This window comes from Haplochromis burtoni, unplaced genomic scaffold (genome assembly GCF_018398535.1).
Source record: "Haplochromis burtoni strain Fernald_Lab_line unplaced genomic scaffold, NCSU_Asbu1 Contig_323, whole genome shotgun sequence".
NCBI lineage: Eukaryota > Metazoa > Chordata > Actinopteri > Cichliformes > Cichlidae > Haplochromis > Haplochromis burtoni.
Genome location: NW_024582684.1, coordinates 1 through 12739, shown reverse-complemented (window position 1 = coordinate 12739; position 12739 = coordinate 1). Strand labels below are relative to the sequence as shown.

At 39.4% G+C, this 12739-nt stretch overlaps 1 protein-coding gene across 6 annotated transcripts; it reads left to right on the top strand.

Annotated features, from left to right (window-relative positions):
- The first annotated feature begins 854 nt into the window (after positions 1 to 854).
- fip1l1b (FIP1 like 1b (S. cerevisiae)) lies at positions 855 to 12696 on the top strand. Of its 6 annotated transcripts, none has more exons than XM_014339954.2 (16): positions 856 to 1138; positions 1505 to 1559; positions 3354 to 3420; positions 3529 to 3641; positions 4343 to 4407; positions 4526 to 4636; positions 5637 to 5767; positions 6434 to 6552; positions 6972 to 7025; positions 8373 to 8472; positions 9201 to 9357; positions 9454 to 9535; positions 10124 to 10176; positions 10326 to 10515; positions 10823 to 10969; positions 12079 to 12696. In XM_014339954.2, exons 1-16 carry the CDS (start codon positions 1060 to 1062, stop codon positions 12221 to 12223), a joined length of 1668 nt encoding a protein of 555 aa, XP_014195440.1. In that variant the 5' UTR covers positions 856 to 1059; the 3' UTR covers positions 12224 to 12696. The 6 variants fall into 6 exon arrangements, with proteins under 6 accessions (XP_014195441.1, XP_014195440.1, XP_005941955.1 ...); XM_005941893.2 differs by having other exon boundaries at positions 10121 to 10176; positions 12082 to 12696; XM_005941892.2 differs by having other exon boundaries at positions 10121 to 10176.
- Positions 12697 to 12739: the final 43 nt, after the last annotated feature.

The window sequence follows — 12739 nt, the reverse complement described above, 5'->3', positions numbered from 1 at the left end:
ACAGTATCCGAACACCATGTCCTTAAGAACTAGAAGAAAATCTCACAAAGAACAGACCCAGGAGCTAAGAGTTACATCTGGCCTCTTCAGAAATGTTCTCAGTGGAAGGGCGGATAGCAAGAAGCCTTTCTTAGTGAAGGAAGGGAAGAGAAACAGGGACAAAAGGCTGGGGTATACCAGATTACATGAGAACTGGACTGAAAATTAGTGGCAACAGATCTTTTGGAGTGATGAATCCAAATTTGAAAATTTTGATTGGAATTCTCACTATGTACAGAGGAGGTCAGGAGAGAGCGTACAGCAGTGAGTCTCTAGGGCCAACTATAAAACATGATGGAGGCTCTGTCTGTCTGACTGGCATCGGCTTCATTTCTCATAATAACGATGATCCCAAGTACAGTGCCAACGCAGTAACAGTATACCTGGATTCAAAAACACAGAAGGATCATGATCAGTCATGGATTGGCCTCCCCAGAACCCAAACCTCGGAGAACAGAATAAAAAGGCAGCCAACATCAGCAGAAGAGCTTTAAATGCCCTTCAGGTTGTACTGAGTAATAAAGTTTATCATAGCAAAGTTTCACTTTCTCCTAAAAGAAAAGCAGAGCTGGAAAAGAGATTGAAGAAGCACTTTTATCATGCATTTGGTGGTTACTTTGAAAAATAATCGAACTAATTGTCACAGCACAAAATAACGTTTTATTTAATTCTCCTGAAAGTTAAACCGCCATCATTCCTGTTACTGAATTTTAGATTTTCTTTCACTGTTCACGTATTTAAAAAAAAAAGCGACATAAAAAAAGGAGCCTTTATTCTGCCCGCTGGGGGCGCTGTGTTTTCTCCTATCACTCTTGACATTAGCGGGGTGCCACCAATCTCTTCCGGGTTCACTCCGACTCGCAAAGGTTGGAAATGAACCTATGAAGACATAATTTATGTACATAACCACGTTTCCCCGATAAAGGGAGAAGTTGTACTGTTATTTTTGGACCTGTGAGCTTTATTGAAGCTTGTAGCTGTTGAAGCCGCTGCTGGTTTAGCTCTCCGTGTAAGTTGAACATGTCTGCGGAGGAAGCGGACAAAACAGCCACCACTGATGCCAGCGCCGGAGACGAGGAGGAGGAATGGCTGTATGGAGGTAAAAACAACCACCTGACGTCCACAGAAACGGTTCCTTCGAACCGACAGAGACGTGGAACACGATCTCTCTCGCTATGTTCCTAATTAACTGCTAACCAACAGATATCACTGTGCGCTATCCCGTTAATCACGAGCGTTAGCCTGGAAGCTAAGCTAGCAGCGGGTTTTTGGTCGGCCTGTTGTGGCTGCACCGCTCGAGTCAAATCATTTGAGTGTTACTCTGGCTTGTTATAACGTTTAACTGGACTATGAAGTGGCGTATGTATTTTCTGCAGCTCACCTTGTTAGTTTTAAAACAAAACTTTAGTTAAATATATATTAGATAACGATAAATGAACTCAGTTGCTTTTAATTTCTATTCCAGATGAGTCGGAGAGCAAAGACGAGGATGAGGAAGCCAAGCTGAACGCTGCTGTCAGGTAACTATAATTCAATCTTAGCCTGGATTTAAAACAAAAACCCTCTGTGTGTAACACATTTCAGGGTCAACGAGCGTTGGCAAAGTAACTAGCAAAGGTAATATAGTTCAGTACAGCTATCACTTCTCATGAACTCTAGAAGTATTTAAATTTTTAGATTTATTGAGGTGGATTTCAGCTGATGCTGTATCCCTGGGGAGGGACAAAAGGCACTATTAATAGACACTCAGAGGTCACTTTATTAGCTGCACCTTGCAAGTAACTAGGTTGGATCGCCTTTTGCTGTCAGAACTGCTTTAATTCTTTGTGGCGTAGATTCAGCAAGGTGATGGATGAATTCATCTGAGATTTTGGTCCATGTTGACTTCATGACATCACACAGTTGCTACTGATGAATCGCTGTACATCCATGAGAATCTGATCAGATATAGGTAGGCTGTATCCTACCTGAGAACCTCAGGTAGAATATGGTGTTTAAATAATGCGCAGTTGGTGTTATGGGAGCCAAACTAAAAATATCTCCCACTCCATTACATCACTAACAATGCTAAGTGGCAGCTACAAGGCAGGATTTGTCAATGCTGTCATGATAGTCGTGCCTACCATCTGAATGTTGCAGCAGAAACCAATTCTTTGGTTGGTTATTTGGTTATATGATCTACTGCTGCCGTCCTCAGCTTGAATCAACCTGACCATTTACCTTTGACCTTTGGCATTGAGAGAACTGGATAGTTTTTCTTTCTTTATTTTCCCAAGTCCATTCTCTGTAAACCCTAGAAATGGTTGTATGGGAAAATTGATTGCTTTACATCTAGTATGTTAGAATATTATTGAAAAGAGAAAATTATGAGGATGTTGTTTGTCAGTCATTAAAGCTACACATCATCTCTTCATTTATACTCTGCTACATGTGCTGCAGATGCTGATGGCACTATTGCTGCTGTCATAGATTCATTGATCCTACAGGGGGAAACTCTGTTACAGCAGCAGCACAAAGAATAAAATTAGTGTAATTTAATCTAATCTTGTTTAGTAAAGGTACCTCTGGCTCATAGTGAATGCTTTATAATGACACCATTATTAAATTATACCCAGCCTTGGACAGATTTATCGAACATATCTGTGACAGGCCAAAAATAATTTTGGCTTACTGATATATCATCACTTGGGCTCCACCTAACATACAGACATCTTACAGTTACATTATGTGCTTAAATTTGAATAACAAAAGTGGTTAAACATATTAAAAAAACCAAAACAAAAAAGGCAGCAGATCACATGAGTATGTGTACATATCTAGTTTAATTAAAAGCTACTAAGGGAGACTTAAATACAAACTAATAGTCTTTTGAAACATAATTTTCTCCTATTTTTTAATTTTTTTTTAAACATACAGATAGATAATAGGACAAAATGTAACACCTTGAACTCTACAGTGAGGTCATGCTGTGGCAGCTTTGTTTTAAGTGACATTTTGGTGGCATGTTTTGTTTTTCTAATACTTGTTTTCTTTAAGATAAGGGTCACTGCAAGTAAATATAGTGTATAGTATAGTGATAATAAGTTATCCTTTGATTAAAATTTTCTTCCTTATTAGAATGTCCTCTGTTAGGATGTCAGTGCTCTGATGACTGAATAGTTTAAAGAGTATGAAAATGATGTAAATCAGGTGTTGTGGCCTTCAGTCACCAGATCTCCACCCAGGTGAAAAACTTTGTGAGATTTTGGACCCAGAAACTTTGGACTGAGAATAAATTTTATATTTGGTCTGTTGTGTCTAATGTTTTTTTTCAGTGCCCCTGCTGATGCTTCAACAGATGATGCTGCTGCGCACGCTACAGGAAATGGCGTTGCCTCTGAGGTGTGTAGCTTACATGCACAGTTTCAATAATTTTTGTTTCTTTTTATTACAAACTTATTTCCAACTCAATGAATGTTTCTTGTGTTGTTTTTACTTCTGGATTTTCAGGCCACAGGTGAGGCTGCAGGCGAGGATGTGGAGAGCGACAGCGACAGCGATGATGACGACGATGATGTCCGTGTCACGATTGGAGACATAAAAACCGGAGCGCCACAGTACACGTACGTTTGAGGCAAATTGTGTTGTTGTACATATTTTTACAGTTTGTGGCTGGTTTATATAAAAGCTGCTGGGTGAGGTTTCTGATTCGGAGATGGCTCATCACCTTGCTTGTACCTTCCTTGTGATGTAGCATGGTGGTGTCAGCATCGTGCTCTGTGGGGTGCTTCTCAGGAGCAGGAAAACTATTTAGAATTTAACAAATAAATATTTCAAAAAGAACCTCGCAGCAAACCTCACAACGCAGCAACTTTAGATTAGACTATCAGTGCCACAGTAAATGTAAGGAAACTACGAACGTGAAGTCGCTTCAGGAAAATTCTGACTGTCCTTGAGTCTCTGAAATAAACAGAGATCCCAATTGAACATTTGTGAAGAGATCTGTAAGCTCCTCCTGAGAGGATCTGCCAGGAAGAATCTCAAATGTCATAATGACTTGATATGGAATCCTAATGAGTGAGTCAACACTAGCTGTTTGTACTACAAGCTTCTTAATGCTTTGTCATGACGGAGTTAATGGACTTTTTGATCCACTTATAAAACAGGATGCTTCAGTGAACACACAAGTTCAAGTGAGCTATCAACAGCTAAATAAATCAATTTGCTGAAAAACTGAAAGGGTAATGTGAATATGGTAATTGTAATTTGAAGTTTATGTTGGGATGTTTCATTCAGTGTCTTAATACTGTTGCTTTCCTCCCAGAACTTATGGAGCCCCACCTGTCAACCTCAACATCAAATCAACAGGCTCCAGACCTTATGGACAAGGTGTCGTTCTCTACTGGCTTAATCTCTTTTTCCCTGAATAAAAACATACAATAAAGACAGTTTGCCTGTTTCATTACTGTAATGTTATCTTGTAACTTGTTGTATTGTTTATTTTCAGTTTCCGCAAAGCTGAAGGGAGTGGATCTCGATGCACCTGGAAACATTAACGGTGTTCCAGTGCTAGAGGTGGACATGGAGTCTTTTGAAGAGAAACCATGGAGGAAACCAGGTGCGTGTGTGCTTGTGTCTGTGTCTTTGCTTTTATAGACAAAATATTTAAAAGCCAAAGGCTGCCTCCAAAAGTGAGTAAATAAGCATTTTATATCATATGGAGAAAAAATAAATGTCTTACAGATTTCATTTTTACTACCGATCTCTCTCTTTTTAAATGCTTTTTATTGTGTTAGAAATCAAACGCATAATTTTTTTTTTTTTTACTCTAGTGTTCCCCCTTCCCAAAAAATCTTCTATAGTAGAACAGCTCCAGCTAAACTGACCGAAAGAAAACATTGAGTCTACGAGATCTAGGTAGAAGAATTAAAACTTGCAAGATTTCCGTAGGTGAATCTATGAAAAGATTGTAAACAGTAGCCTGCTGTGGTGTTTGTCTATGGAGCCATCATCTTTCCACTTTCTGTAGCTGTACGACTCATGGTTGGTCTTCCAAGTATTGCCAGCCTTAACAAAACGCTACATGGTGGAGGCACTCTTGCTTTGTGGTCATTAACACCCTCTAATCAGAGCCTAAAATGACTAGCGTGGTTGTGCATTAGTCCTATGCACAGCTCTGCAGACCATTGTCTACATTTTGTATCTGCTTAATGTCACTGTCTGTGACAAGCAGAAGTCACTGCTCCTTTTATCTTTTGCATCAAGAATGTAGTAGAGATTTTCTTAATATTTTAGACACTACAGTGTGCAAGTTGCACGATGTTTGCTGTTTAGTACACAAATATGACCATGTGTCTCTAATTCCATTCCATAGTCCATAATTGTTAGTCAACAGAAATATGGTATTAATTTTTGAAACTGGTTGCTATTCCTTCCTTTTTGAAAATTGCAAGGTTGACATCGTGGATCCAGTCTTAGCTAAATCTGTAAATCCATATTTCCTCCTCAGTAAAAAAAAAAAAGAAAAGAAAAAGAAAATCAGAGCACATCTGATTTTTTTTTTACAGAATTTCATAAAATGTGCATGTTTTTGTTTTTTTTGTTTTTTTTCTATGTAGGAGCCGATCTGTCAGACTACTTCAACTATGGCTTCAATGAAGACACATGGAAGGCTTACTGTGAAAAACAGAAGAGGCTGCGTATGGGCCTGGAGGTCTCTACAGTTGGCTCAGTGACAAGCAAGATCACTGTAAGATATCACTGCACCACTGCTGGCTCTGTCTTTGTTTGTTTTTGTACTTCAGCTCCTGCTTCCACCAACCCTCAGTTTCTTTTTGAGCATTTTATTTCACTTTATACAACGTGTAAATGCCTAAACGTTAGCAGATCTAACGGCTAAATGTTTCATAGCTGTTCCACACAGGTCACAGGGCTACATAACTTAAAGGGGAAAGCTGTCTGACCTCACTACATGTTTTAGCTTTTGTGTTCAGTTAACCACCAACGCAGAGCATGTGGTAATGTAGATAAATGAGTAAAGGCTTGCATTTTTAGGAGGCAGGTTCTACAGGGCGTTCACACAGGAAGCGATTAGCAATGTGGTAGCAACCAGAGTCAGTGACATGCTTTGATGTCAGTTGACCTACAGGGGAAAGAACAAAGACATTTATTTCATGTTATTTTTGTATCTAGGTATTTTCCTGGAAATCTACCAGCATCTGAATTTTAATTGTAAGAAATATAGCCAATGTGTTTCCAAAAACATGCAGCTACACAGTGACTTCAAAACCACGATGACAAATTTAGAATTTTGTGTACTGCTGCATGACCATTGCTTGACCGTATCTACTTTAAAATCAGCACCCTTGTTCTCCTTCAGAAGATGCATGAATTTTTTTGTGTGGCTCTTTTCCAGGTTCAGCAGGGCAGAACTGGTAATGAAAAAGACATACCCAGTTTGCCAGTTCACACCTCAAAGCCAGACTTCACATCTCCTGTCAGCTTGTATAAGTCTGCTGTCAGTCAGGTCACCAGGTAAGACTCCTGCCTCTACATTCACATGTTTAATATTTGGTAGAGAAACACACTTACAGTTTTTCAGTAGAGGTTAAGCGCACAGTGAAATACATAATCCAGTTATGGGGCTAGGGAGGGTTGGATGAAGATGCTTAAAACAACCACATACAGTTAACTGGCCATCTTTAACGGAAGGACGAGGAGTAAATTGTTGATGGTTTTGGTACAAGAAAGTTAAAATTTCATCAGTTTATTGTGTTAACAGTTTTTAAATCCAACATTCGCAGGCACCATCTTGGGTCATAAGGAGACACAAACACACTGGGCCACTTCCAGAATAATCACCAGTGTGCCTGTGGTTAAAATGAGGCGCCTTCCCATGGTTTTTATTATGTGTGTTACTCTCATTACCCCTGTCCTTTGTCTCAAAATGGTAGGATCTCTCCCCCTCAGTGGACTGGCCCGCCTCCTCAGGACATGTCTTATTATACGTAAGTGGGCATGGCCTTGTCCCTCCGAGGTTAAGGGCGCCTGATGGGAAATGCATAGATGTTTAAGGAATGGGCTTCTCTGGGTGCTTTTGAAGCCTCAAAGACAGCTTGATTTTCATTCTTGTTTCTTTCTGTTTGTGTAGTTGACTTGCATGTGTCTTTGTAGCTTTACAGCTTAAGCAAAAGAGAAGAAATACTAACAGCAGGCCAGTTAACTATGTGAGGTTCTCATATCATATTAAAAAAGTTATTAGTTTCATTAATAATGATATTTATTTTAGTTGTATTGTAACAGTATCAGAAACTAACTTTAAAATATAGAATTAAACTAAACCTCCTAGGACCTGGTGTATGTGGACATCACATTTTGGGTTGTCTAGACAAAAATACTAAATTGTGCTCTACAAGGGCCTGATATCCACTTACGGGGACATTATCTTGCCACTGTTCTATCAAAATTTAAAACAAGTGTCCTCATTTGTGGATCTCATTTTTCTCATAAACAAAAATCAGGTAATTCTTTGTTTTACATTCATCGGGTCCCAATCAGCCCAAATGGCAAAGAGAAATTGAAAATGCATGCCATGAAAGAGTTCAGGTCTTAGGAGGTTAAAGCTAATAAAAATGACAAATACTTTCAACACAAATAGGTGGAAAATCCATTTAAAGATGTCTTCTCTTTTTAAACCGCTATTTTCTTAAGTGTGTTCTTTAATGGTGTTATAGTTGTTATCTGAGACCCAAAAGGCTGATTTAACCAAGCGTAAAAAGAAAGTTACAAATAGTTTTAGATCTAAACTTTGGCTGATTGTTGCAGATATGATGGTGTCATGGTGGCTCTGCAGCTAATTGAATTTTAATTTCAGTTAGAGTGATGGCTTCTGCTGATTTATCAAAACAAGATAATCGAAATAAAACAATAATTGTGCCAAATTTTGTTGTTGTAATGCTCTAAAAGTCCTACATCACTTCTTGGCAAATTCAAATTTACTTATAATTTAACGTAAAAATTAAATTAATAGTGTTTATCTCTAAATTTAAGAAGAAAGTGTGAGTATTCATGGTAAGTAGCCTTTATCTCAGTGTTGTTGTTTTTGCCATAGTTAATGAGTACTGTCGTTATGTATGCTGGTAAAACAGCATAAATAACCATACGTACCCCTGGTTTACTAAATTACCTGACAGAAACTGACACTTTTTGGTGAATTTGGCTTGTAATTTATTTGCTCATTATTTTTGACTGTAGTACATTTGAAAGTAGCTGGAGCTCATTTTCCTTGGATCCTGCTCGGTACCATAATGTACATTTTTTAAAAAATTGTCTTTTTTTTTTTTTTTTTTTTTTAGGAAATCGAGCGGCACAATCGATGTGATTGGTGGACAGTTGGCAACTATCAGCAGAGTTGAGGGTCGTCGCCGACATAATCTAGAGGGCAACAATATTCAGGTACAAGCAAAAACAGAAACTCACAAGAAAAACCGCCAGTTATAGTTTGTTTATGTGTCTTTCACAGTGAACATAAGGCCTGATTTAAATTTCTGTGGGGAGTCTTTTTGTAGCTTATGATGTAACCTACATAAGTGGCCAGCATTGTTGTTGGCATTTATGCTCGTGCTGGTGTGTTAATTATCTTGTGGTCGCGCCCCAGTGTTTTATATGCACACCCAGCCGATAGAAACAAATAAAATGCTTGGACTTTTTTTCCTTCATGGATTCCCACTCTTTGTTGTGGGTTTTTGTTTTTCATTTTTAGAGGCAAACATTTTTTCTTCTTTGTACGTTCCCTCACATCCATTAGGATGGTTTCAGCAATCTCCCTCCAGGAATTTGCTGACATTTGTGAGTCCTTCTATGAATTGTATTCCTTATACTGAGCAGTGATTGTTATTTTCTCACTGATGAACTCAAAAACAGCAGGGAAAAAGTAACTGGAAATGCAAAGGGGAGGAATCGACAGTACTGACAGTAGTTCGGCACTTTGTCCACCTGACATGTTTCTAGTGAGGTGCACACTGGGTTACGCCTCAGGATTTTAGAAGGCTTTGTGGTTACAGAGTATGGCAAACTCAACTTCTGATAGCATCAGTCAGCTGTTTTTAGTATGTCGACAGACATTAAAACTGTGTGATGTTTGCTCTCTCTGTGTTCCTCCTCACCTCTCTGTTGTTGTGCAGGTGATCTCTGAGCACTCGACATCAGAGGCTGAACCCGCTCCTGCTAAGATTCCCACATTCTTCCCTCCCGGACCACTTCCTCCAAACATTCCCCCACCGCCATTTCTCCCTCCGCCACCAAACGTCAGTACTGCACCTCCACTCATCCCCCCACCCAGTAAGTTCAGTTTACTGTTTATCGTTATTATCATTATTATCATTATGCAATATTTTCAGCATGTTTCCTCTCTTCACTCCTTCTGCTTCTTTGTAGGGTTGCCCATTACTGTCCCTCCTCCTAGTTTTCCTCCACCAACTAGTGGGCCTCCTCCTTCTATCATCCCCACTATGGACAGGTAATGCGTCTGTACACACATATACACAGTTGCAGTTCAACTCTAGCACTTTAAATATGGATGTTTTTAAAGCTAGTGCAACATCATAATGTATAGCTTGAAAACAACTTGACATAACATAAATATAGACATGTATTCACAAGTGTTTTCAGCTGCATTTTACACCTGTGCACACACTTTAAGTCCATTTACTTCTTTGTACTACCCCAAACATGTGCACTGGGGCACTGACCTGCAATTCAGTGACACTGTATAGGCATTATATAAAAGGTTTGCTTTGGCCTTTTTTTTTTTTTTTTTTTTTTTTTTGGTGCAAAGTTTAAAGTACACACACACACACACATAGTTATTCAAGCTGTGCAACCTTTGGTTACTGTCTAAGGAAACACAGCCTCATGTTTTTTTAATGTGTTTTCATTCAGTTCTAAAACTTGAGAAAAGGTATGATGACTATATATTGAAACATAACAATGCCATTTGATGCTATATGACTATATGAACAGTAATCGTTGCGTCAGTGAAAAAGACAACACGTGCACACACATACACACTGAAGTAATGTTTCCTTTCTGTGTGTTTTCAAAGCAGCCATCCAGGAGGTTATGATGGACGCTCTGTTCCTCCGTATCCGTTTCCTCAAGGTACAGACCAATGTAATCTGGTGCTGTCAGTGACAGATGTGGCAAACGCTACGAAAATGCATGTTGATGCATACATTTGCACAATCACCATTTGTCGTTACATATTTTTATTTAAATGAACTCCAGCTTTCCCTCTTATTTGTTTTCAGGTGCTTACCCTCCCCCCATGGTTGGAGGTGTGCCTCCTCCTTGGCCTCCGATGATAGATAACTCCAAACCTTGGGATTATTATTCTCGCCGAGATGACAAAAGAGACAAGGACAGAGAAAGACCCAGAGAGAGGACACATGAGCGGGAACGAGAGAGGGAGCACAGCCCTTCAGCTATGAGCTACACCAGGTACACCAGCGGGACAAAAACAGAGTAGTGAATGGGCTGCTGGGGGATTTGAATGGCATCTGTAAAGCCACAGAAAGGGATAAACAAATAATTTGAGCAGTTTCTTTTCAGCTGTTCGTGGGTATTGGTGTATCAGTGATCATACATATAGTCGTCACGCGGTTGTCAAACTCATCACAAATGTTACCGCGAGCAAATTAAGAGTAATAAAAGAAAAGTGAACAATCGATGTTAAGACGCTGCTTTAAACAGAGACTGAGTTGTTTTATATGTAAATGAAGTAAATTCTCCTTTTCGTCTTCTACAGCGACGAGGAGCGGTATCGGTACCGTGATTATCAAGAGCGTGGTTACGCAGAACGCCACCGTGACCGTGCAAGCCGGGAGAAAGAGGAAAGACACAGAGAGAGGCGGCACAGAGAGAAAGAAGAGGGGCGCCACAAATCCTCACGCAGGTAAATGAACACACAGTTTTTCTTTCACCCCTGTTGTGTAACTAGTTTATTTGCCAAACTGGAACATTTTATTTATTTGGTTAGTTTTCTGATCTTTTAAAAGTGAAAGCCTGTCACATAGTTAACGCTGATGAAAGTTGCTCTCTGTTTTATTTATTGGGCTTAGTTTAACTCCTGTGAATACTATAAATGGATACTTTATGTAAATATTCATGCATTTCTGCAGACAACAAATTTTGATTCTGGAGGTTCTGTGGTTTCCTGTTCAGGGCAATCATATATGAGCAGGCAAAAAAGGGATTGCATTAAATAAACTCTATTGCAATTTTTTATTTTTAGAACTAATGAATAATATCTGTATCCTTAAACACTGATCACTGGGAGGAACAGGAAGTATTAGTCCTGATACACACCAACTAAACCAGAAGCCCTAAAATATTGGCTGTTATTGCGTAGACAACACACACAGGGTTCCAAGATGATTGGACTTTTAATCACGTAGCGTTGGTGTTCTAGAGCTAAGCTTATGCTGTGAAATGAAATGTAAACATGTGAGTTAAACAGAAATATTTTAGCTTTTACGAATTTTCAGTTGTTCCATATGAAAGTAGAGTTTAAACTAAAAGAAGTAGCTCACGAAGTGTTAGTTTTATCGAGATCTGTCCTTCTAAAACGTTGAGATTCAGTGTTTTTAAACAATTAAAAAGTCAGCTGTAAACTGAAGTCACAGTTTACAGCAACAACAATCCCCCCCAAGAATTTTCAGACAATTTGCTGACGTCATTAAAAATGTCATATGTGTGATATGAGGATCGAAATATCAGAGGAACAAAATTGCTCAACTGACAAACCCTGAAAATATGAAGGTTTTTAATACTTTATTTTCTTTCCACCTCTCCGCCCTGTCTAACCCACGGTTCCTCTCTTCGTTCTCCTTTGTCTTTGCCCTCTCTTCTCTATTTCTCTTCTTCTCACCTTTCATCTGTATTGATCTCAACATTTTTTTTGTCCGTGTCTCTTTTTCACCTCCTCTTCCTTCCCATCTCCTTACACCTGCCCTTCTCTTCCGATCATTTTTTCTCTCTCCTGTCCTCTTCACCTTTCATTAGCAGCAGTAGCAGGAGGAGGCACGACAGCGAGGAGGGGGACAGCCACAGACGGCACAAACACAAGAAGAGCAAGAGGAGCAAGGAGGGCAAAGAAGCCAGCGAGGAGATCAGCGCAGACCAAGAGAATCAGGAAGCCATGGAGTAGCGATGACCACTTCCCATCTTTCATCCCTTCATTTGTCTCCATGCTGACCAGAAAGGGAGAAAATGAACGAGAGACCAAGAAAACCAGAAAGTGGCTGAGTGACAGATGGACCTGTCACTCTCCTCTCCATCAGTCTCCATTCTCCTCCACCCTGCTGTCATTCACCCTCACCATCACTTCAGAATAAATGGAGCAAAGGAGGAGGTGAAGGAGGAATGGTCATTCTCCTAACCCATCTTTTCCATCTGATCAGGCAAAACATCATTTGGTCTTTAACCACCTCATTTTTCTCTCTGCCCCTTCTTTCAGAGCACTGCTGTAAATTAGGCTCAAAGATTTCACTGTATAGTCGCTATGATCAGCAGAATTTGCTCTTCCTCTGTTGTTTGTATGTTGTCCATTTGTTCTCGTCCCCAATGAAGACTTCCTTAGAAAGCTGTCAGTTAAGTTCAATTAAACACTTTTTGATAAGATGTCTTTTTGTGACTTTCTTGGAATAAATACTTGTCTACTGTT